Source organism: Carassius auratus, chromosome 37, assembly GCF_003368295.1.
Source record: "Carassius auratus strain Wakin chromosome 37, ASM336829v1, whole genome shotgun sequence".
Taxonomy (NCBI): domain Eukaryota; kingdom Metazoa; phylum Chordata; class Actinopteri; order Cypriniformes; family Cyprinidae; genus Carassius; species Carassius auratus.
The window spans coordinates 16671004-16697181 of NC_039279.1; the positions used below are offsets into that span (position 1 = coordinate 16671004).

At 36.5% G+C, this 26178-nt stretch overlaps 2 protein-coding genes across 3 annotated transcripts; one reads left to right on the forward strand and one right to left on the reverse strand.

Annotated features, from left to right (window-relative positions):
* Positions 1 to 393: 393 nt before the first annotated feature.
* LOC113056391 (interferon regulatory factor 3-like) lies at positions 394 to 8540 on the forward strand. 2 transcript variants are annotated; one of them, XM_026223160.1, is made up of 11 exons: positions 394 to 591; positions 864 to 1040; positions 2069 to 2246; positions 2332 to 2363; positions 2500 to 2542; positions 2633 to 2698; positions 3630 to 3905; positions 4000 to 4099; positions 4188 to 4459; positions 6318 to 6439; positions 7163 to 8540. In XM_026223160.1, exons 2-11 carry the CDS (start codon positions 876 to 878, stop codon positions 7274 to 7276), a joined length of 1368 nt encoding a protein of 455 aa, XP_026078945.1. In that variant the 5' UTR covers positions 394 to 591; positions 864 to 875; the 3' UTR covers positions 7277 to 8540. The 2 variants fall into 2 exon arrangements, with proteins under 2 accessions (XP_026078945.1, XP_026078944.1); XM_026223159.1 differs by having other exon boundaries at positions 395 to 591; positions 839 to 1040.
* An 894-nt stretch (positions 8541 to 9434) lies between these two features.
* LOC113056392 (synembryn-A) lies at positions 9435 to 18985 on the reverse strand. Its single transcript, XM_026223161.1, has 14 exons — positions 18592 to 18985; positions 17728 to 17813; positions 17506 to 17553; positions 17013 to 17030; positions 16426 to 16512; positions 15744 to 16339; positions 14611 to 14746; positions 14062 to 14250; positions 13773 to 13867; positions 12583 to 12733; positions 12046 to 12141; positions 11817 to 11961; positions 9817 to 10096; positions 9435 to 9734 (listed from the first exon to the last, which is right to left on the reverse strand). The coding sequence occupies exons 1-14, from the start codon at positions 18620 to 18622 to the stop codon at positions 9605 to 9607; spliced, it is 2088 nt and encodes a 695-aa protein (XP_026078946.1). The 5' UTR covers positions 18623 to 18985; the 3' UTR covers positions 9435 to 9604.
* Between the last annotated feature and the right edge of the window lie 7193 nt (positions 18986 to 26178).

The window sequence follows — 26178 nt, forward strand, 5'->3', positions numbered from 1 at the left end:
AATGTGGAAAACATTAATAATAGGAAATACAAGTAGGCGGGTTCGGGTTATTTTATTTCTGTATGTTTTACAGTATTAACCACTTCAGTTCTGTTCTGCACCACATTCCCTCTAAAATAAACAAATTTAATCCTTGAGAAATGTAAAATGTACTGATCTGGAACGTGCCAAAGTCATTGTGTTAATACAACACACACACACACACACACACATATATAAATGTCGTTGCTGATTTTCACGTTGTTCAAACTTCCCACGTTATTTAATACCATAGGCTATAAAAACAGTTTAATACTCGTATCATAACCATAGACTGGTCATAACCGGATACCAGTTTTCTTTTTATGGTCGTCTTCGCCATCTAGTGGCCGTCTAGAGTAAGAAACTACTGGAGTGACGTGTGCAATGACGTCAAAATGGGAAATCGAAACTGACATGGATTTCCAGAGTAATGTTTAACACCTGAACGTAAAGCACAATATCTGAAAAAAGTGCGGTATTAAAGCAGCACTGACAAACAAGACCTTCTTTTCGTCCTGAAGAGAAGCCACAGAACACAGGGTCACGTTTGTATCGTACGATTAAAGCAAGGTAGGCATGGCGCTTTTGTTATAATTACACGGTTTGTTATGTAACGTAAACCCAGATATCATATTATTCATAAAGAATGTCTTCCCAATATTTGTCAGATATACTGTTTAGGTAATCCTATTAGGCGCATGAATTCAATAGAACATTGACAGTAGAAAGTACTGTATGTAATTTTGTTGTGAAAGTTTGTATAGCCTATGACTATGAGGATTTTTCAGCATGGTTTTTGGTTGTGTTATTTGTGCAGTGTATTGATGGTTTGGTGTGTATAGTCTGATTGCATCATGGCCCAACCAAAACCACTCTTCATACCCTGGTTGACTGAACAAATCCAGAGTGGACGTTATCCCGGAGTGTGTTGGATCAATAAAGAACAAAGACAGTTCAGCATTCCATGGAAGCACGCTTCAAGACAGGACTCCAACAGTGATGATGTCCTCATATTCAAAGTGAGAATACACATTGTTTGTCATGCATTTTTTTCACCAAAGAGTGTATTTAGTGCACTACTTGCAGTACTTCCAAGTCTAGGTTTTTTTTTTTTTTTACTTGCGGGTAATATAATATTACTAAAATATAATATTTCATATTTAAATAAGGCTACACCTTAATGACTGTTTATTTTACCACACTTAAATACGCTTTCAATACGTGCATTTAGTAAAAAAAATATTTTGTAATAATTGCTTTAAAGATGTACACTTATTTTGATGTGTTGACTAACATAGTAAAGCACATAAAGTGTTGTTTTATCAAATTGTATGATGTTTTGTTACTGATATACTATAATATTACTGTAACATTGATACAAATGTGTAATTATTAAAATATTTTAGTTGGCCATAAATGCTTGTCGGTATATTTCGGCAGTAGCCTACACTTCAACAATATAAAGTAACATAAGTTATTATGGAATTACACATAAGATGTACTTAAATCCTCCTCATGAGGTCAAAAAGCACTCTTTAATTTCAACTTATTGCATTTAATGTAAGTTTAAGCTATGATACAGTTTGATTTAAGTGTAAATAACATGCAGTTATGTGTCCAAAAACATTATGTTCAGTTCACACTCAACTGTATTCTTTTGAAATGTATCATTTCCATAAGCACTCTTTTTAAAAATATGCAAAAGAGTACCTCTTTTTTATTTTTTTTTTACCAAGGGATGGTATTTTACATGGATAAAAAATAAGTATTATTAAATGATTTCAAGTACCCCAAGGTACTACTGAAATTACTATAATTCAATAGTATATTTAGTATATTATTGAAAATACTTTTACCAAAGAACTACTACACTTTCATTACAACCAAGCAATACCATACCACAAGTTTTTTTTTATTTATTTTTTTTATCAATATAAATCAATCAGTACCATAGACTATATCAAAGAAGCATTTACCATAATGTTATACCAGGGTACTTTTTTGAATACATACTTTTCTTCTGATATCTGTACTTTGTTCCCGTCAGGCCTGGGCACAGACGAGCGTCGGTGGAGATGGCAGGATCAACGGAGATCCCTCTGTTTGGAAGAGAAACTTCCGTAGCGCTCTTCGTGCTAAAGGCTTCAAGGTTATATATGACGACAAGAACGATGGCGCTAATCCACATAAAGTCTATCAGTTTCCATCTGAACCTCATTCTGCGGGTAAGAAACATTACATTTGTGGTTGATGACATTAAGAAGATTGATTGAACTGTTGAATCTGATATTTGTTTTCTCTCTTCTCCAGCTTCAGGATCCGAGGGCTCTCAAGAGACTGATGTGAGTATCTGTTTCATCGCGTTTAAACCGTGTTTGTCTGGTTCTTCTTTAAAACACTCTCAAATAGACCACGTGTTGCATGAGATATGACATACACACACTGACTTGGGAATTGTTTCTCTTTCTTCATTTTTAGTTTTCACAAGAACAGGGTGCTGAGGAGAGCGACGTGTCCCCTAGTAAGACCGCACTTTATACCCAGCCATTAATTTGTTAGGTAGAATTTGTTTCATGGCGATGACAGTATGTTTTACTTTTATTTTTCTTAGCACATCCACCTCAAGGTTTGGAGCAAGATTTCACGGGACTAAACCTTCTGGACAGTTCCTCACAAGGTAGACTGAAAAGAACAGAAAAGATGATGTATTTTCATTATAGCAGGCTGTGGTACAAAGCATAATATAATCTGCATCAACTCGATTATTTGAGTACCTTTATTTTAAGTTACCTTTGGTCTCTGTTTGGTTGGGTAATGATTTATATGGTACTGTTGTTATATTATGATGAAAAAAATAATTGTTTTATTGTATATGCATTGTAAGTTTAGAATATTAAAAATAAAAAGTTGCATGGAGTCTCTTTTGCTCAACAAGGCTGCATTTATTTGAATAAAATACCATAATATTATGAAATATTACCATTAAAAAGAACTGTTTTCCGTGTAAATATATGTTAAAATGTAATTTATTTATATTATTCCTATTATTATCAATGTTGAAAACAGTTGTGCTGCTTAATAATTTTTCTGGAAACCAAAATAATTTTTTTTTTAGGATTCTTTGATTAATAGGGTGTTCAAAAGATCTAATTTATTTAAGATAGAAATATATTGTTACATTGAAAAATGTCATTACTGTCACTTTTGAGTAAATAAATGCATACTTGCTGAAAAGTAATTAATTATTATTAAAGAATCTAAAGTATTATTATTTATTTTTTTTTTTTCTTATTTACACCAAACCTTTTAATGGAAGTGCATCACAATTTCCTCAAAAATAGTAATCAGCTAAAAGAAATGTTATATAACAAATTTCAATTCCTGAGCAGTAAGTCAGCATATAAGAAGGATCATAGGACACTAAAGACTGAATTAATTATGAAATATATACAAATGGATAACAGTTCTTTTAAACTGCAATAATATTTCAGAATGGTGATGCTTTTAATTTATGTAATAAACACAGCATGAGTGAGCAGAAGAGATAAACAGTATATAGTGATTTGAAGGACAGTGCATTGTGTACAGCCTTTTCATTCTTGTTCCAGTTCATGAAGTCTGGAATCCAGATCAGATGTATATGGGGCTTGAAGATCAAATACTCTTTCAGGAACCCAACCCATGTCCCGAATCCCAATATAATGAGTTCCATTACCAAATATTGGACACTCGTGAACCATTTCCTTTAGCTGAGGGGGCAGTCGGTGGTTTGGGGCAGATTCCGGCGTCTGAGGGGGCGACGGCTGCGGGTCATCATCCCCCAGAATATCAACCAGTCGGTGAAGGAGAGGGTCATCAGGCGACCGTTCCTGTGGTATCACTGGGTAAGTGGCTCTCAAAGTCATCACATGTTCACATCAAGTGTTGATGTTTATTTACTCACACAGCTTTTTTTTAATTCATCTGTTTTCTTCACAGACACTTTTTTTCAGATTAAGGTTTTTTACAAAGGGAAGATGGTGAAAGAAGAGTTGGTGGAGAATGTTGCTGGTTTCAGACTGATGTATCAGGGAAACATGTTGGTATTTTTGCTCTTCACTGTTATTTAAAGTAGCACCATGTTTAATACAGATGAAAACTTAACAGTATTCCTTTAACACCCGCAGGGACGAATCCATGGGCAGTGCTGATCTTCCAGTGGTCACACTTCCTGTTCCTGAAGGTATTCTGGATCAGATCCAGGCCAAGCATACGAACGACATTCTGAATAATCTGGGTGGTCTGGAGATCAGGAAATTGGACGCCGTGGTCTGTGGTCACCGTTGGGGATCAAGCAGGATCTATTGGGGTATAAGCAAACATGAAAATAGCCAAACACCCAGAGAGCTCGCCAAAAACACACCTGAAGCCATCTACTACTTCAAAGATTACATATCACGTGAGTTATATTGGGTCAGATTTCTCCCATCCTCGTGTTGAATCAACAGCTATTGATTGATTAAAGATTTACAATCAAATCGTTAGATGATATGCTGATTATTAATAAGATTGATCACAATGTTTGCTGAAAAAGCCAGACAATTACAGGTGTTGTTCATATAATTAGAATATCATCAAAAAGTTGATTTATTTCACTAATTCCATTCAAAAAGTGAAACTTGTATTCATTTCATTACACACAGACTGATATTTTTCAAATGTTTATTTATTTTAATTTTGATGATTATAACAACTAAGGAAAATCCCAAATTCAGTATCTCAGAAAATCTGAATATTGTGAAAAGGTTCGATATTGAAGACACCTGGTACCACACTTTAATCAGCTAATTAACTCAAAACACCTGCAAAGCCTTTAAATGGTCTCTCAGTCTAGTTCTGTAGGTTACACAATCATGGGGAAGACTGCTGACTTGACAGTTGACCAAAAGACGACCATTGACACCTTGCACAAGGAGGGCAAGACACGAAAGGTCATTGCAAAAGAGGCTGGCTGTTCACAGAGCTCTGTGTCCAAGCACATTAATAGAGAGATGAAGGGAAGGAAAAAATTGTACAAGCAATAGGGATAACCGCACCCTGGAGAGGATTGTGAAACAAAACCCATTTAAAAATGTGGGGGAGATTCACAAAGAGTGGACTGCAGCTGGAGTCAGTGCTTCAAGAATCACTACACACAGACGTATGCAAGACATGGGTTTCAGCTGTCGCATTCCTTGTGTAAAGCCACTCTTGAACAACAGACAGCGTTAGAAGCATCTAAAGACAAAAAGAGACTGGACTGCTGCTGAGTGTTCCAAAGTTATGTTCTCTGATGAAAGTGCATTTTGCATTTCCTTTGGAAATCAGGGTCCCAGAGTCTGGAGGAAGAGAGGAGAGGCACACAATCCATGTTGCTTGAGTTCCAGTGTAAAGTTTCCACAGTCAGTGATGGTTTGGGGTGCCATGTCATCTACTGGTGGTGATCCACTCTTTTCTAAAGTCCAAGGTCAGCACAGTCGTATACCAGGAAGTTTCAGAGCACTTCATGCTTCCTGCTGCTGACCAACTTTATGGAGATGCAGATTTCATTTTCCAACAGGACTCTGCACCTGCACACAGTGCCAAAGCTACCAGTACCTGGTTTAAGGACCATGGTATCCCTGTTCTTAATTGGCCAGCAAACTCCTCTGACCTTATCCCCATAGAAAATCTCTGGGTATTGTGAAGAGGAAGATGTGATAACTGCAGTAATTCAGGCAAAAGGAGAACCAACTGAGTATTGAGTGCTGTACATGCTCATACTTTTCAGTTGGCCAAGATTTTTAAAAATCCTTTCTTTGTTTTGGTCTTAAGTAATATTCTAATTTTCAGAGATATTGAATTTGGGATTTTCCTGAGTTGTCATTTACAATCATCAAAACTAAAAGAAATAAACATTTGAAATATATCAGTCTGTGTGTAATGAATTAATATAATATACAAGTTTCTCTTTTTGAATGGAATTAGTGAAATAAATAAACTTTTTGATGATATTCTAATTATATGACCAGCACATGTAATTGCATAGATCATTGAAAAGACATTACAAAAAGTCTGACTTTAGATGTCAGTTTATTGCCTTTTTCCATACCCCCCCCCCCCCATAAATGAACAAAAATAAGAGAACAGTAGGAAAATGCCTTATTATGGAATTTACACACAAAACAATGTTTTTTTCATAAAAAGAATGTAATAAAAAAATACATTAAAAACTAAACCAATATGGTTGATAGCTGGTGGCTGCAAAATATTTAGTTTATAATTTGTCATTCCTGTAGGTTTGAAGGCCTTTATGCAGACAAACAGTGAATCTCCTTCTTACGCTCTGTACTTCTTTCTGGGAGAGAAGTGGCCCGACCCCAAAATGAAGCCGTGGGAGAAGAAACTCATCATGATTGAGGTTAGGACCGGGCAAATTAAGTTTTCAATAGTTTTTATATTGACAAGAAAATTATAATATTTAGATTTTTTATATTTATCCTATAAAGCCTAATGTATCATATTTCATACACCAATTTCTAGAGCCTCTAAATGATCAAAATGATCAGTTTGACTGTAAATCCTGTTGTACACCATCTACTATATGCCTTCTGATGTCTGATTGATAGTCAGTACTTTAATAGCAAGTAAAAAGCCTTTTAGTATAATTGTAAAATTGTTGCATTAAATGTTTTGACCCAACAATAAAAATTACAGAGCTTTGATCATAAAAGTGAGCATTAAATGTCATCTTACTAAAACATATTATTAGGGCATGTTAAATGACAACTGATTTATATAGATTTAATGTTTATTCATTTAACTTTTTTACTATTAATTCACATCTTTTTGAGCATATAAATGACACTTGCACCAAATTGCATATTTCTGTTCAGTTTGGGCCTATAGTTAATATCGAGGTGTTCTCTCTCCTCATTTCTCAATTTTTTTTTTCTAAAACATACTCTATGGGCCATAAAAGCTTTATGTATCATTTATGATACACAATTGAGAAATAAAAAAAATATATATTTAAATAAACTATTTTGTTGACAGGTACATAAATCTGTTCCACTGAAAAGTAAGTATCATGATTTATTTTTATCTTCCCCCATTCATTCTCTCTTTTTCTCATTTTTTTTAGGTTATTCTGACTTCACTGGAGCATTTGAATATGATTGCTGTTGCAAACGGGGCGTCTTCTCTGCAGTCGGTGGAGCTCCAGCTCTCTCTGGAGCAAATGATGGAGCTGTGTTAGAAAGATCTCCTATGACTGAGCAGAAAGACTTGACTGCACACATATTAGCACTCCTAAATTAAAATGATTTCTTAAAGGGGTCATATGATGCAATATATTTCACTTTGGAGTGTTACAAGCTCTTGGTGCATGAAGACGATCTGTAAAGTTGCAAAGGCTAAATCTAAAATCCAAAGAGATATTCTTTATCAAAGTTAAGACTCTGCCATGCCCCCCTTAAACGGCTCATTCAAACACGCCCCCACATATCTACATCACTATGTGGAAATATTTGTGTAATACCGCCCAAATGTTTACACAAAGAAAGACAGCGTGGTTTCAGTAACACAGTTAGTGTTGAAGCAGTCATGTCAGGGAGATGTGTGTATAATTGTGTGTGTACTAATATTGCAGAGCAGAATTTCAGTAATGGTACAAAGGAATTGTATGATTTGATGGATAAAAATACCAATCTGAGTTTACAAGTAGTGCTGTATTTTAAATGGATGGGTTTCATAGTTGTGTGCTATCATGAAAGAACAAGACAAACGTTTAATAATGCTAAAATCTAAGTCTAATGTTTTTGGAGTCTGTTTTTGCACTAGTCTGTTTTCTGTCTTATTACTGTATTTCTTCAGTCTTTTCCTGGACTGAATTCATTGTTGTTATATCTTTGACATTAATCTGAACTGAATGTGAGCTGTTGTTCCACTGACGTGCCTTTTTTCTTCCTCTTTTTCAGCTGATATGAACTAAGAGGTTTGCACTTAGTATAATGTTTTCCAGTGATGTAAAACCGGGGAATTTCAGGGATTTTTGTGTGTTTTCCAGGCCTGGAAAAGCATGCAAGTTAATACAGTTTCCCACGGGTCCTTGAAATCCTTGAAAGTTTGTCAGTCTTAAAAAAAATGATAATAATTTCAAGGCACTGGAATTTTTTTAAAAAATAAATGTACATAGATACATTTCCTTAAAAGTTTTCTGGGAAAAATTCCAGATTATTCCCTCTGGTCTGCTAATGTGTTATTTTGCTAACACTTCGTGGCCTATGAATATTAGCATGCTTGATTTACATTAGTTATGTTCATTTTGTGTTAAGTGTTTCTATTGTGAGGTACTTTGTGTTGTACATTGCCACTTCGAAGGTTCCTCAGCATTTCACAGACACACCGTGAAATTAATGATGAATTGCTTTGCTTAAGATAATGTAAACCCTAAGAGGCAAGAAAAACTTAAAAGCATTTTGATTTTAAAGAATAAACCGGTTGCAAGCCATGGTATCAGATTTATGAGTGAATCATTTGAGTTATATTCAATGAATCAACCAAAGCAGTTCACACATCAGTTTAACATTTATTATTCAGCTATGTGGAGAGGGGTGTACACCAATAAGATTTGACTGTGGGCGGAGCTTCTCAGTGCCACACAACACAAATAAAAACGAAGACTACCACAACATGTCCTGCAATCTGTTTAGGAAACACAACTTACATTAAATGGAAACTATGTTCATACCACTGATTCTACATTCACGAATATAAATGAACATTCAAATTAATATTTAAAGAACACAGAGTCCTTGACAACACATACAGTAAATGCACTCACTAATTGAATAATTGTGATATAAACTTATTTATACATACGCTACCTTTCAAAAGTTTGGTAAGATTTTGTAATGCTATTGGAAAAAAGTCTCTTTTACCCACCAAAGATGCATTTACGTATTTGATCAGAAATACAGTACAAATTGTGAAATATTACAGTTCAAAATAACTGTTTTCTGTTTTAAAGTTATTTTGAATATTTTAATATTATTATTGTAAAATAATAGTAATTTAGCAATTTCTTCCTGTGATGCACAGCTGAATGTTCAGCATCAAGACACAGTCTTCAGTGTCACATGATCTTCAGAAATCATTCTGATATGCTGAGAAGTATTTCAGATTATTATCAATGTAGAGAACAGTGGTGCTTTATATCTATGAGGAAAGTGTGATACATTTTTAATTTCATGATTCTTTGATGAATAGAACAGCATTTTCTTATATCAATATATATTTGTAATATCATAAATGTATTAACGGTTGTACTTTTGATTAATTTAATGCATCCTTGCTAAAACAAACAAACAAAATATATATATTATTATTATAGTTATTATTTTATCTCATTGATCCAAACTTTTGACCAGATATGTACTAAATGAATAAAGTGATTCAATTAATTAGATATATTCAGGTAATATGTCTAGGTGGTGTTATGTGTTAACCCTAACTGTTCAAACTATATCATATTGAAATATGATTATTTATCTAGTCAGTTTTGATCACCACATCTATATCAGTTCTACTCTACATTCTCCAGGTCATCATGTTCTTCCTCTGATTTCCTCTCCTCCTCTGAAAGGTCCCTGAGCTCCGACAGAGGCACCAGCTGACCCTCTTCGTCCAGTCCCATCGGCTGAATCATATTATCCCTGTTTAGGAAAAGATGTAAGTGTTAAAGCAGTATGTATGTGTGAATCTGTACTGGTGTTTTCCATGGTTTAAGGTCCTTACTTTGAGAGTTTGTTAAAAAGACTGATGAGCCGGTGAGCCTCCTCCTCTTTCTCCTCCTCTGTCATTCCCTCCATCGGATCAGGCTGCTCCTCTTCCACCTGTCCCGTCACTGGATTCACTCGGTCTTTAATCTGCCGGTACTCCTCGGTGTCCGAGTCTGAATCGCTAGAGTACTGCGTGCCTGATGATGTGGCCTTTGACCTCTGACCTCCTAGCAAGCCTCTAGTGGCCAGGAGCCCAGCAGCATTTCCATATCCAGTGTACTTCACGAAACGCCTGACTGGAGTAGCCGATAAAAAAATAAAAGATAAAACACATAGACTCTTGACTCTTTATTGGCATTTATGGTTCTATGAAGAACCTTTGACATCCATGTAATTGTTCCATTGGACAAAGGGAACTTTTTGTAGCGGAAAAGGTTTTTCAAATTATTAAAATGGTTAAAAAAATGGTTCTTTTATATAGAAGCCTGTTACAGCAAAGGAATAAAAAAAGGTAATTGCAACCTATTTTCCTCACACTTTTGACTTTTTAAATCACAATTATGGCTTTTTTCATAATTGCAAGAAATAAACTCAATTGCAAGATAAAAAAATTGTGAGTTATAAATATACTTGTTTGCAAATGTTATTCTGATGACATACAGAATTCAGACGGAGGACAGGAAGTGGAAAGGAGAATGGATAAGATGGAGGAAAGTCTGTACTGTACTGGTTTAGACACTCTTACAAGAGAGAGGTATAAACAGAAGATCACAACATATGTTGGACGTGATCCTTATGTTCAACTTAACTGAAATACTTGGCTGTCATTGAAGCAGTGGATTGGATACGTCTACGTGTGGCATTTAGCCTTGAGTGAATTCAGACTGTCTCATGTTGAATGCATGAGAGTTGAAAGCCCTGTATCTATTTATATATTTCTTTATTAATATCTTAATTTATAATTATATCTTTTATTAACCATTTGCACACACAAGCATTTATACGACTCGACTCCTCCTGCCCACAGAAGCAGGTTTACTAGATACCTTTTTCTGCATTTTTCATGCAGTCAATTTCTTGACTTTTCCACCCTTATGAACAACAAATATTCATACACAATAATAACTCCGTGGGGTTTCTCAGTTTGAATGATCTGTGCATCTATAAACAACGTAAAACATAGGCATTTGGAGTTTCTGCTAGTGATTCCCATGTAGAAAAATCACCTCCAGTTGCATTCTCGTTACAGAATTGACGTCATTGCAAACAAACCTACTACTTGGCCCGGTGTTTGATTGACAGGTGATCTGACCAATCATGATGCAGAATCTGCTAATTGTTTGAAATAAATCCAGACAGGTGTCTTCTGATGTTCCTTCATGTTGATTTTGTGCTATATCTAGTAAAGAGATGATTGGTCTAAGTGCGAAAGTAACCTGCTCTGTCTTGTCTGTTGGCGCATTGTGTCCTCTTTGCTGATGTATATTTCACTGCGTAAGAACGCGATGTGTGGCCTGAGAGAGCCAAGGCTTTTCAGACATTGCAACAGTAATAAAGGGGGGCAGGTCTTTGTGAAATGTCAAATTTGAGATAAAGAGTCGCAGGTACCTTTTTTATTTTTTATTCCATGGCAGGAAAAAAAACTGAATTGCAAGATTTAAATTCAGAATTCAATGAAAAAAAAAATTAGAAAGTCAAGATGTAAATGCAGATTTTATATCTTGCAAATCTGACCTTTTTCTTAAAATTGTGAGTAATTAAAAACAATTCTGAATTTTGAGATAAAATGTCACAATTATCTTTTTGATGTTTTTATTCCGTTTCATAAACAGGCTCCCATATCTGTTTACTGAAAGGTTCTTTAGGGATCTGTTTAAGAACTGTTCTCTGAAAGGTTTTTCAGGGAACCCAAAATGGTTCTTCTATAGCACAGAAGCAATTTTTTTAAAGAATATTCTGTCTTTTTACAGAATATTGAGTGTTATTTGTGGTTAATAGTGTGTTTCTATGTGTTACCGTTCTCTTTGCACAGCACGAAGAGCAGGTCAGCAGCGCAGTGTTTGAGCTCAGTGTCCAGGTGGGTCATCAATCTGACCAGACGATTCCTCATGGTGTTTCCCTCCTCAGGTTTAGTGCTGGCATCTCTTAACGGAGGCAGAATCTGCACTCAACAAACAAATAGATCAAATTTGATGGCATTTGATCAACAAAAAAATAATGAAATAATGTCAAACAGCAGTCATGCCTGTTGTCTGAGGTAGTGTCTCGTGTCTCTGTGACCTCTGGAGCATTCGGTCAGCAAGTTCAGCACAGGAGTCAGTCTCTCTTTGACCTTTTCTCCCTGCATGTGAAACACCAAGGTGTTAGAAAAGCTGCTTTTGCAAACATATGTATTTATTCCCTCCTGGGGTTCTCTTTTAAAGACCAGGTCTTCATGCTGAAAAACTATAAAATAATAGATATAATAAATAATTTAGTAATTTATTTAAAAAGTGCAATGTACACTACTGTTCAAAAGTTTGGCATCAATAAGATATTTCTTTTTATTTGAAAGAAATTAATAGTGGGCCAAACAAAACTGCATTAAATCATTGAGCATTGATTAAAAGGGATCACGTGACACTGAAGACTGGAGTAATGATGCTGAAAATTCAGCTTTGCATCACTGGAATATCTTACATTTTAATATATTCCAGTAGAAAACAGCTATTTTAAAATTGTATTTCACTATATTGTTTTTTTCTTTCCCTTTCCATATTTGTTTCTTCCACTTTCTCTTTACCTGCTCCAGTTTTCTCTCCATGTAGATGAGCAGGTTGTGCACACAGTCCATGTTGGCTCCATTGATCTGTTGTGAGTCTGGACCCAGAGGCACAGACACCAGAACGTCTAGACAGCTCAGTGGGAGAGCAGACAGCATATTCGCTGCATGCCTGAGAGAACGAGAGAGAGAGAGAGAGATGAGGACAAGCGTATGCTCAAATCTGTTCACTTTAAAATGAACTAAAATGCAGAAATGTATATCTCATATTCTTATCAAAGTATTTACATGAATCACTTATATGAGTGGAGATGACAGTGTATCCATAGAGAAAAGCAGACACAGACAAACATGACTTCCAGAAGAAGGAAGTGACACTGGTAAGGTACATGGGATAAAGAGTCCTATATAATAGAATACATTTAGAGATATGATAGAGAGATATTCTTTGTAAAAGTCACATCTAATTCCTAATTTTTTAAAACTGTCACAAACATATTAGATGCAAGTTTTACTGAGGAAAGACAGTTAGACATCTATCAGCCAACTTAATATATGCTCTACACATGTGATCCGGTACTAATATTCACTAGTTTGTTAATTGCCTGCACAACAGTGCTGTCGAAATGTGGTATGTTATTTAATTTAAGTTAATTTATTTTACTTTATATTTTTATATTGCAATTATTATTCTATTATTGTTTTTATAATGTCTCTTCTTTTTTTCTATCATCTTTCACTTCTTTGTTTGTGTGTGTGTGTGTGTGTGTGTGTGTCTTTGTCTTGTCAATCATGCCAAGAAAGTATTTGTATCTTTCAGACAAATTAATAAGTGCACTATGATCTAATTGTCAAATTCACTCGTCTATTGAAGTACAATAATGTAGACATGATGCATTTTAATTTAATTACATTTAATTTAATATATTGCACTTACTATTCTACTGATATTATTTATTAATATATTTTATTACTATTATTTATTTATATATTTTATTACTATTTTTTGCTATCTTTCACTTCCTTCTGTGTATGTTTGTCCTGATCTTGTTAATCATGCCAATAAAGTGTTTTGACATATATTATATTTGACTTCCACTTTTGAGTGGAATGCATCGTAAATGCCAACATTTTCAGTTAGTGGATAATTAATGCTACAGATGCTGTTAAATTGCTTTCATTACATTACAACAATATTTATCAGCACTAACCCCTTTAATTCATCTGTAGCTTCCTCTTCCTCACAGGAGAGCATCAGACAGTGACGCAGAACTGCCGCCAGGTGGCGATAGAGAGACGCATCTTCCTGATCAACACAAAGAGAGTCTTGACATGAACAGTTACAGTATATCAGTTTATTCAGTGCACTGTGTGGGGTTTTAAACACAGTCCTATAGTAACACCATCCCGAAAATGCTTGCTGTCTGGGATCTGACACATCACGTGGTGCAACCATAGTTTAGGGAGGTGAGTGTGATGATAATCTCTGCATGCACTCACCTCTTCTGGTTCCTGAGTGTGTGTGCTGTGTGTTATATTAAAAAGAATCTTCAGGGCCTCCTGAGCCTGCTGTGAGTCCTCCACACTAATAGGAGGCGCTGTAGGATCCAGCACCACTTCATATTGCTCCTTCCACTGGACTGATAAACTCTTCTCCAGCACCGTTGTTAATAATGGCACTCCTCCCTCCTACAAATTAAGAAAAAGTCATTATAATATAGACATTAATAAGTTTAGTGTCAGAAATATTTTTTACGTTTCAAATGCTTGTCAAGTCTGCATTTTTTTTAATACAAAAAAAGGTAAGAACATATTACTACAAATCTAAATTGATGCTTTATATTTGAATGTATTTTCAGCATCAGTATCAGAAATCGTTCTAATATGCTGCTTTTTTTTGCACAATAAACATTTCTTGTTATTATAAATGTTGAAAACAGCTGTGTTGCTTAATATTTCTTACTGACCCTAAACACGTATAATGTTAATTGGAGATTGGCTCGAAACTTCTAATAAATATTAGAAAACAGAAGAAGAAAAAGTAGATACTTGTTTCAGCTGTGCTCTGAGTTCAGGTCTCAACGCTGTCAGTAAAAACATGAACCGGAGTGTGTAAAACTGACCACAGGGGGAAGATGCAGACTGAAACTCCTTACTTAGCTTTTCTGTCAGACCACAGAGGAGACTGAAACACAGCAAACAGTTAGAGAGAGAGAAAAACACTGTTTCAGTGAATACAGTGGCACTTAACAAACAAATAAAATGCAATAATTTCAATGCATTAACCCTTTTCAAAACTGACTTCGTTATTTTTTGCTATGACTTGTAACCAAGTGGTTAATCTTTCACTGGTTAGCATAAATAGGGCCCTATGATTTTAGCAGACATAATTTATGAAAATACAGATGGAATCTAGATACATAAAATATACTGTATATATTTGGTAAAATTTGGATGAGAGTCACTTCATCAGCATTTCAACCCGCCAAAATAAATGTTCGGTTTATCTTGATGAAATTATGACACAAATAAATTATTTTGTATACTAAAATGTGCTTCTCACGGTAATTATACTAATGGTAAAAATTATAATAATTTTAAGGAATATCATAATTTTTCTTCCATTTAAAGTGTAAACCTCTGTTGTGCCAAATTTTGCAATCGTTTCAAAAAATGAGATTTGATTACATTCTAAAAGGCTAATTAAATTGCTAAGTTTTATGCATTAATTTAATTACCAATATTTTAGTAATAAGTTTTGTATTAAATTTTAAAATACAGAATTCATAAAAATTAAAACAGATGGCACAGAATTTCTGAAAAAGTAAAATAAATTAATAAATTGCTTTTTTTTTTTAAATAAATAAATTAGGAAATTGCCAAACTTTTATGAATTCAATTGATTATGATTAAGTTGATTCAGTTAAACTCATTTTGGATCATTTAATTCAATTACCTTATGATGATCAAAATTTGTTGAAATCATAACAGAACCTGGAAAACGGAACTTTCGAATTAAGAATTTAGAATTTTTTTCGTACGGCCCTGAGATAAACTCCTGCTGGTAGATGAATGTAACTACATAGTTTGGCCTTAAAAAAAAAAAAAACTCTTTTATTTGCATTTTTCATAGAGTTCATGAGGAAAGATGTTAGAATTTGAAAGTGTAAGTTGATTCATACCCGAGTTCGCTGGCTCTCTCTTGTGCCCAAGCACTATTGTAAACAATGTTACAGAAGATTTTCATGACTTCCTTTCTACTGACTTCATCAACTTTTTCTTCTTTTTCCTCCTCCTCCTCCTCTCCTCCCCCAAGGCTTCCTCTGCTGTCTCTTTTACCTCGCGTCAGAGCTTTGAAAACGCTGCTCCTCCTGCGAGAAGGAATGAGGCTCATGTTTGAAAAAGTGCTGGCCTTGCGCTCACCACACCAATCACTCTGACCCCAGACCACAGGGTCGTTCACATCACCGCTAACTGCCTCAGAACCATCGTCTTCCTCACTGCCGCGCTCATCCTCGTCCGCTCGACCAAATTTGCTCTCAGAAATAGCCTCCATGATGTCATTATAGGGGTCAGAGTCACCGTCGCTGTCTTCTTTGGGAACAGGTGCATTGCTGATGTCACCCAGATGTGCAAGAGTGAGAAGCGCTCTGTCAGTGATCAGAGGGCCCAAAACCTTTTTGTCCCTGGAGAGAATCCGGATGGATCTCAGGCATACTTTCAGCAGACGCCCTTGCGGTTCAGTCTGGAGGAACCTGATCAAAACCATAGCCAGAGCCTGAGGGAATAAAACTAATTAAACAAAGGCAGAAACTGGTTTTAAAATGGTTAAGTTGTGTATTTGTTGATAAGAGTCGAGGTTACCTGTCTCAGAATGACATCTGGGTTACTGGATTCATCATAGTCTGAATCAGAGTCTGACATATAATCCCGCACTTTATTCTTTCGGAACTGCAGTGGCCAAAACAACAACACAGAGTATTACGGGAACAATTATGGGTGCCGCTAGTAATGCTGAAATTGTGCACTTTTAACCTGTTGGTTTCCTCACTTTCATGGTACTAAACAATATTAATCTCTAAGTTATATATTTATGCCTATGTATAAAATGGGTTAGGGTTACTTCAAATTATTTTTGAATTAATACAGCACCATAAAGTTACAAATATAGCAAAGCTATTTGTTTTTTCGAAAAATTAATGAAATTGTTCACAATTAATTTGATTACATTTTAAAAGAGCAATACAATTTTAGTTTTATGCATTAATTACCAAAATGTTTAATAATAAATATCTCTGTGTGTACGTTCTTATATTCTTACAGAAGGTAAGCTTTTGCGGTTTGAAAATGTCTGAAGACAACCAAAGGTGTTAACAATTGTCAAATCCTTTTCAGAATGTGAGTACTCTTAAAAAATACAAGATTGCATCTTTTAAAAAAGAAAATAATACCTCTTCCATTTCCAGCCTCTTTTCGGATTGAACAAACAGCCAGACAACAGAAAAAAAAGAGAATTATTAAACTATCCGAAAAGATAAGACAAAGAAAATATGTATTCTGACAAATGTGTGTATTTATTCTTAGTGTGTGTTTTAACGATCAATAACAGAGCTAATTTTCTTTGGAACATGGATGCACAAATGATAGTAAACCAACATCACTTTGTAATATTAACATTACACAGATCAACACTGACTTGCTCTCTGGGATGGATTTGGTAGAGAGCTTATGAACTAAATATTAATGAGCTGCAGGCCGAGGATCACATCAACTGCAGTATCAGCAAACAGCTGAGGACATGCAGGAATATTTCCTTCCCAGAGGAAAACAGCACGGCTCAGGGAACTCTATGGAGTTCATATTCAGAAATCTAAAATATGAGAAAAATTTGAGGAAACCTCATTTCTGAATGTGTATGTGTAATTGCACTCAGATATCTCTTACTCTTCTTCTCTCCCTCTCCTCCGAATCATAGAAGAAACACTGTGCATACTAGGAGAGAGCGAAAATATTGAATTAGAAAAGAGTAGTTACATAAACTGTGAGTTTTAAGTACACAACAAAGTAGATTGTTTTGTAATTTCATGTATTGTCGTGATGCTATTAATACATTGGTTTTGGGGCAACTGGACTGAATTTAATCCGTTTTTAGTTAATTGTAAGTACCTCTCGATTAAATTGCTGTAGTTCTGCCTTCAGTCCTTTCTGATCATCCTCTCGGATACACTCGATAATCCTCTCTATATTCATCGCTGCACAAAAACACGAACACACACACATAAACAAACAACTGTTTGTCAAAAAACATCTAAGATGAGGTATATGCGTCTAAAACAATAAAAAATCTGTGATTTAAAAAAATCCAAATCAAAAACATCTTTAATGTAAAAAATGTATTTTTTTTTTTCTAATTCACTAATCAAAAGTAATAAATGATAGACCAGTGTAATCAATCCATTGTTAAAGCAAAAAGTGTACAAACTAAAAACAAAAACATTTTTGATTAAATATTTTAGCAAATGTAATAAATGTAATGATTCAAATTTAATGTAATCATTACATATATTAATTACATAAATGTAATTTCTAAATATTTTAGCAAATATATATTATTTACCATATAAAATGCAATATTACATTTATAAAATTACATTAAAATATTTCAATCAAAATTCATAAGGTAATACATGAACTAAATTATGTAATAAATGTAATAATTTGTCATTTTACATAAAATGTCATGTCATTTTATAAATGTAATATTACAATTAATATAATAAAATATTTATTTATATTAATATAATATAATATAATATAATATAATATAATATAATATAATATAATATAATATAATATAATATAATATAATATAATTGAAATGGCAAAAAGAATCCTTATCAAGACAAAAATATATGACATTTCCATATTAAAAACACAAATATAAACCAGCATATTAGTCGGTTCCAGATTTCCTTCCACTCCAACCAAAGCAGTTGTCTCCTTTATATCTGTGTTAGTTTATCCTCTTACCTGTGAGCGTGTCTTCACCTGAGCATGCCATGCAGGATGCAGTGCACTGGAGCCTTGAAATCTTTAATTTCTATTGGATTTGAATCACTTGCTCGGCTGCTGTGATTCTCTCTCTTTACCTGCAGATCTTTTATCTAGCTCTCTCTCAGTCTTTTTCTGTCTCTGTTTACCTCCAGCTCTGTCTCTACCCCCGTTTGTCTGTAATCCTGCAGTGCATTAGTTATGCTCTAATCCTTTAATGTCTTTTCACTTCATCTCTATTCACTCTCACTATAAATAACCTTACAGCAGATCCAGATGATGTGCAGTGACATACAGTAACCACAAGGTGGCAGCTCGATAGAAAACAGTGACATGATGACCAATGACTGTTCCAAGGTCTAAATGTGAAATTAAACAGAATTAGGAATCCAAAAAATATGAATAACCTAAATGCAAGATAATAAACTGTAAACAGACAAAGCTGCTTTATCATTGTTCAATTTAAATTCAATTATGATATAGTTAATTATATAATATTGTATATAGAATATCTGTACATATACTGAATGTGTGACCCTGCCTTTGAAAACCCAGATAAAGACTTTCTGTGATTTACTGTTTTCTACATAAAATCATCCTTCATAAAGATGTAGAATATTCTGCGAAAATATAACCTTTATATCTTTCATACTGAGTAAGGCCATGTCAAAGATTGAAATCATAGAAATGAAAATGAATGAAATTAATGGTTGAAATCAAATCAAACTTTGATGCTTGTTATCTCATATTTAGATTCTGAGACTTTAGCCTGGATTTCACAGACAGGGTCACAAATTTTCTTTTTGTATATTTATTTTCTGATTCTGATTCTACTCGACATGCACAAATTTTTTTTTTACATAGTTTCAGCCTTTTCTAAGCAATAGTTAAAATTTAACCATGTTGATTTAAAGTACCAGTTATTCTATTACAAAAGATTCAATTGTTGAAAAAAAAAAAAAAGAAAACACAGAGTGCTGTAACCAAGCATGTTAACAGAAAGTTGAGTGGAAGGAAAAAGTGTGGAAGAAAAAGAAGCACAACCAACCAAGAGATGCACAGCCTTATGAGGATTGTCAAGCAAAATCGATTCAAGAATTTGAGTGAACTTCACAAGGAATGGACTGAGGCTGGAGTCAAGGCATCAAGAGCCACCACACACAGAGACGTGTCAGAGCCGTCTTACCTGGGCTAAGGAGAAGAACTGGACTATTGCCCAGTGGTCCAAAGTCCTCTTTTCAGATGAGAGCAGGTTTTGTGTTTCATTAGTAAACCAAGGTCCTAGAGTCTGGAGGAAGGCTGGAGAAGCTCATAGCCCAAGATGCTTTAAGTCCAGTATTAAGTTTCCACACTCTGTGATGATTTGGGGTGCAATGCCATCTACTGATGTTGGCCAATTGTGTTTTTTGGAAACCAGAGTCACTGCACCCGTTTACCAAGAAATTTTGGAGCACTTCATGCTTCCTTCTGCTGAGCTTTTTGAAGACTCTGATTTCATTTTCCAGCAGGATTTGGCACCTGCCCACACTACCAAAAGTTGGTTAAATGACCATGGTGTTGGTGTGCTTGACTGGCCAGCAAACTCACCAGACCTGAACCCCAGAGAGAATCTATGGGCTATTGTCAAGAGGAAGATGAGAAACAAGAGACAAAACAATGCAGATGAGCAGAAGGCCACTGTCCAGGGGCACTGCACAGTGCGCGTCTGGGGGGACATTAGGACTGCCTATGCATAGGGCCCGCCCTATGCATAGGCAGTCATAATGTCCCCCCAGACGCGCACACACACACACACACACACACACACACACACACACACACACAATGTACCCAGTAGCACTGGTTGGCACTCAACAACAGGATGTGTCTGTTAAATATAGGGCAATGTTTGAAATTATATACAGAACAATTCACATGAGAATATCCCCACCAGTCACCTTTCCTTATCCCAACAAACTACGCACACAAGCATAAATCACAATAAGTGCTCAAACAACAGCGCCTCTTCTACTATTAATCAAGTGTTACTCAAATCCTGCATCCACACCTGCCATGTACATCCTGTTGACAAGCTCCAGTGTACCAAGAAGTGATTGTGTTCACAGCGAGTCAAGATGAGTAGAGGTGAATCGAATTAAAAGTCAAAAACAACTGTTAACTGTTACCAGGAGGCAGGAACAAAGCTTAAATAACACTATAAAATACAATTTAGCATCTTTAGTTTTTCTCATTTTATTTTTATGAAATTGATTCTAAAACCAGAGACTTCACAATATATCAAACACACACACACACACACACACACACACATATATTTAAGATTCCAAAGAGAAGGTTATGACCATTTGAGTCAATACTACTGTTTCTGGTTTCTCATAGGAATCACAGTTCCCTTTCAGTCGTTCACTCTCGATGCCACGTCGGTGACTGACGAATATGGGATATCGCTTCGATAGACCAATCTACTTCGAGTGTAATCTAAACGAGCCAATGCACATTGGCATGCAATTACTGCATCCAGCTGCCGCTGATCACTGCGTGAGTATAAGAGGGCAGCAGGTGCAATGCATTCCAGCTTTTCGCTTCGGAGCCCAGCGTTAGTATCGCTCTGCTCAACTGTGTCTGTTGTGAACTACGAGTTCAGTACACTCTTGGAAGCTTCATGTGTTGGCGAGACTGCGCTTCAGCGGCGGTCGTTCCTGTGTCGAGTGGATTGCACACTTCAGGCTGCACTATCCCTGTCGTTTTGCAAACGGCCAATTCCCTTGTGCGCCTTAGCACTAAAAGAGCACTAAATCCATATGGCGGCCGCGGCGGCACTTACACCGCTTGGCCTATTACATATGAGACCGCTCCAGCACTGGCTTTATGGCCGAGTCCCGAGGGGGGCGTGGAAGCGCGGCACTCACCGGATCCAAGTTACACCGGCCTGTCGTCCAAAAACCCTCACTCCGTGGTCAGATCTTGCATTTCTCTGGGCAGGGGTGCCCCTAGAGCAGATCTCCAGGCATGCTGTGGTTTACACGGATGCCTCCACCACCGGCTGGGGGGCCACCTACAACGGGCATGCAGTCTCAGGGGTTTGGACGGGCCCGCAGCTGCAGTGGCACCTCAATTACCTAGAGTTGTTAGCAGCGCACCTTGCCTTGAACCGTCTCAAAGGTCTCTTACGAGGCAAGCCTGTGCTGGTCTGAATGGACCACACTGTGATTGTTGCATGCATCAACCGACAAGGTGGTCTGCACTCTCGTCGCATCTCGCAACTCGCCTGCCACCTCCTCCTTTGGAGTCAGAAGGGTATGAGGTCACTTCATGCCGTTCACATTCCAGGCCTGCTCAATCGTTACAGCCGACAAGATGTCTCGAGCAATGCTCACGGGAGAATGGCGACTCTGGAGGTTGAGTCTGGAGGAAGGCTGGAGAAGCTCATAGCCCAAGATGTTTTAAGTCCAGTATTAAGTTTCCACAGTCTGTGATGATTTGGGGTGCAATGCCATCTGCTGATGTTGGCCAATTGTGTTTTTTGGAAACCAGAGTCACTGCACCCGTTTACCAAGAAATTTTGGAGCACTTCATGTTTCCTTCTGCTGATCTTTTTGAAGACTCTGATTTCATTGAATTGACCTGATCTGATCTGACCACGGAGTGAGGGTTTTTGGCGACAGGCCGGTGTAACTTGACCCCGGTGAGTGCCGCGCTTCCACGCCCACCTCGGGACTCGGCCATAAAGCCAGTGCTGGAGCGGTCTCATATGTAATAGGCCAAGCGGTGTAAGTGCCGCCGCGGCCACCATATGGATTTAGTGCTGGATTTTCCCAGTGTTATCCAATCTCACCCAGTGAGGTAGTGCTTTGACAACGGTGAGTGGAGCTACTTGTTCTGAGCCACGGCCTAGACCTAATAGGGGCGCAGGCGGCTCGGACAGGGCATTGGAAGGGGCAGCACCCATGGCGCTTTGATAGGGATCCCATATTCGTCGGTCACCCGGCAGCTCAGCGGCGGTACAGCAACTATGTCGACGGGACGTGGCATCTCCGTTCCCTCCTTCAGGGAACGAGGGTTACCATACGTAACCGAGACATTCCCTTTCAGTAGGTCACTTTCGACACCACGTCCCGTCGACATAGTTGCTGTACCGCCGCTGAGCTGCCGGGTCCCCGGCTCGGCTCCTCAGCGAAAAACTGGAATGCATTGCACCTGCTGCCCTCTTATACTCACGCAGTGATCAGCGGCAGCTGGATGCAGTAATTGCATGCCAATGTGCATTGGCTCGTTTAGTTTACACTCGAAGTACATTGGTCTATCGAAGCGATATCCCATATTCGTCGGTCACCGACGTGGCGTCTCCGTTCCCTCATTCAGGGAACGAGGGTTACCAAACGTAACCAAGACGTTATAATTATACCTAATCAATTCTGGCCTGCCTGTGTTTTAAAATGACAACAGTTGACTTGAAAATGTTTGATGTTTGCCAACGTGCAGACCAAACAAGTGTCATGCCAACAGATAAAATGCAAATTGTGCATTTCAGGACTACATCTATACAGAAAAGTAAATATGTATCATCAAAATATACATAAACTGAAATATGAGAACACAAGAATACTGGTATCAGGAAGGTTGTTTGCATTTCATTGGAAGCCTGTGTTATTTAAGTATTATTTATAAACTATTATAGTATATATTCATATTTTGTGTTAGCTTTTATATTTTATTTTTTTCAGTTACTCAGTTTTGTTTTTAATTGTATGCACTGTATATTTGTGTCATGATCTCCAGTCACCTGTCACAGTGGCTGCCACCTGCACGCTCTCCATCATCCCCCACATCTGTCATCATTCACTCTTATCTCTGATTCTCTGGGTATCCTCTCCAGTCTCCAGTTCCCCTTTTGTGTTCATCTATTCTGATCTGATGTGGATGTGGAGACTCAGTGCAAAGCTGTAGAAGTCAGGTGATGAGAGTGTTGCGAGATAACTGACATGATGATGTGTGTTTCTAGTTCCTATTTATTAACTCCAGTGTTTCCCATCCCTCATTACGGCCACGGAAGCCGCTCCCAACTCGAATGTTCCTAGTTCACTCAGCATGGCCACCAAGGCTACTCCCTGTTCCCTCATTATGGTTATTAAGGCTGTTTCCCGTCAGCCAGAAGTCATTAAATCTACTGGCCTGCCAGAAATCATCCGTTCCTCTGACTTTGCAGATGTATGCATCTCTGCTGGCTCTCCTGGATTCATTGGTTATTGGATCTTACATGGGTGCTTCAGAAACACTGCTCCTCCCTGGTCAAGATTATCACCGGTGCCAGCCTGAAGGACTCCTATCCTGCTGGAACCGCCCTGGTCACCTGCCCTCTACCTGATGTTTTAAATGTAAATGTCTTGCAAGTTTTTTTCCCCTGAAAATAAAAAATTTAATACATAAAACATGTATAAACATATATTTAACATGATCATAATAACATATTATTTAATCCATGATGAAATACATTTATCTTCATAGAAAACGACTAAAACAAGACGTGATCATAATAACATTTTATTTACTCCATGATGAAATACATTTATTTTCATAGAAATCTACTAAAACGAGAAAATGTTCACTGAAAGGTTCGAGTAACCCAAAATGTTTCTTCTGTGGCATCACTGAAAAAACACCCTTGTGTTTATCTTTAAGAATGTATATGTTATAAAGATCTATATTTAATATCAAACAGTTTTTGAGTTTGTTTAAACCACAAATTAATACTGTTAATAAGAGGGCCAAACCACATTTGGCCTTAAGATGCATGCTACAAATTCACATTTTTTTCCATGACCTGTTGCAATGTCACAGTCACAAGAAAACAGTAGGGAAGTATATACAAACTAGAACTTTTCCTTCATCTGTAGGTTTTCATTATTGACTATAAAGTACCAAAATAGTTTGCAAGGCATTGTTAATGTGTGTTCAAAAATAATAGGTGTTTCCTTGAGAATTCTTACATTTTATTATGAACAGCAAGTGATGAGGATGGGACGTAAAAAAAAAATTCTGTTTTTTTTTTCCTTTTATATTTTTGTATGCTTTTGTGTATTTTGAGTACTTATGTGTGTTTGTTAAGTGTTAATAGTATCTGTGAAGCACCACCACAGTCTGAATTAATTGCCCCAAGGGGATGAATGAATCTCTAAACTAAAAAAAAATAAAAATAATAATAATAATGTAAACTAAGTCAGGTAAATTTTGCATTTCTGTCTTTTATCTAACAAGCCACCACTACATGTACAAATACAAACATATACATAAATTACATAAATGTTTGCAGGTGTTTCTTGGTACTTGGCTCCTGAGACTGGGAAAACAACTCCAGATGTCCAAAGCAGGAAAAGTGCACAATAGAGTCTATAGGGAAACGGTGAACAAGCACGAGGGGGGAAATAGGTATTCCAGAAAAGAGGATGAGGATAGGGTAAATGGACCCTGATTGAGCAGTCATCTCCTTTACAGTGTATAGCTGAATTCAAATGACACCTAAAATCCCTGGAAATTCCTGGCTGTCTGAAAAGACTTTATCTGGAGACCGTGTTGAGAGAGAGACCTCGTGTCATCTGAAAAAAATACTCACTTGGGACGGCAGATGGGAGTTTTGAGAGTTAACAGAACTGGAGGGGACCTGAAGTGCCAAGAACATGGGAAAAAAGTGTAACTCAAGTCAGGGGAACAAAACGACAGGAAAAGTGGAGCAATAAAGAAAAGCTTGTGTGAGAGGAGGGACTATTTTAAGAGATGGCTTTCCGGCAGGTGAGAGAACTGAAAAAACCTTTCAGGAACAAACAGTTGAGGCGGTATAAGGAGGTGAGTCATAAGAAGAGGGAGCTACTGAAAGTATGAGTGCATTGGTGTAAGAGAAAGAAACATAAAAATACATATTATCTACAGTTAATGTTATCTGTACCAGTTTAAACAGAGATGGAAAGTTGTCTGTTAAGGAGGAAGGTTTAACTATATAGACTATATATATAGCTTTGAGATTGTGATTCTTCAGTAATTGACATTGAGGACACACCTTCTTACTTAACCCCGCCCCCTTCCCTCTGTTATTTAAATACAGAGGTGGCACAAGGAGATTTCAGAGCTTACATGCTTTTCTCAAAGGAAAGTCATAGAGAGAGTGGATCATATTTAATTATTCTCAGTGCGATATTGCTTTTAAGGATTGATGGTCAGGACAAGAAGCTTTCTCAAGTGTCTTCCTTCCATGCAGGGTATGTTTTTGTAATATGTAATATTTTATATTGTAATATTGTTTACATATTTATTGGGGTTATCATTGTTAACTATAAACTATAATTACTTAAAGTAAAATAAACAAATAAAAAACTGAAATAAATTACAATTTGCAAAAACTTAATCTTATTTTATTTTATTTCAGTTAGTTGCTAAGGCATCATTTCTCATTTCATTTTGTAAATATTTTTTTCTGTTGAACACACAAGAAGACATTGTGAAGAATGAGGGGAAACAGAAAAGTTAATAGTAACGATTGATTTTCATGATATTTTTTCCATTTTATGGAAGTCA

Excerpts from the sequence above, each read along its gene's own strand:
- LOC113056391 (XM_026223160.1), top strand. The coding sequence starts at position 876 with ATGGCCCAACCAAAACCACTCTTCATACCCTGGTTGACTGAACAAATC. Across the intron at positions 2,247-2,331 it reads ATCTGAACCTCATTCTGCGG|CTTCAGGATCCGAGGGCTCT; the intron begins GTAAGAAACATT and ends TCTCTTCTCCAG. Across the intron at positions 4,100-4,187 it reads CTGATGTATCAGGGAAACAT|GGACGAATCCATGGGCAGTG; the intron begins GTTGGTATTTTT and ends TAACACCCGCAG.
- LOC113056392 (XM_026223161.1), bottom strand. The coding sequence starts at position 18,622 with ATGGCATGCTCAGGTGAAGACACGCTCACAG. Across the intron at positions 17,554-17,727 it reads TACAGCAATTTAATCGAGAG|TATGCACAGTGTTTCTTCTA; the intron begins GTACTTACAATT and ends GCTCTCTCCTAG. Across the intron at positions 12,734-13,772 it reads GCTACAGATGAATTAAAGGG|GCATGCAGCGAATATGCTGT; the intron begins GTTAGTGCTGAT and ends TCGTTCTCTCAG.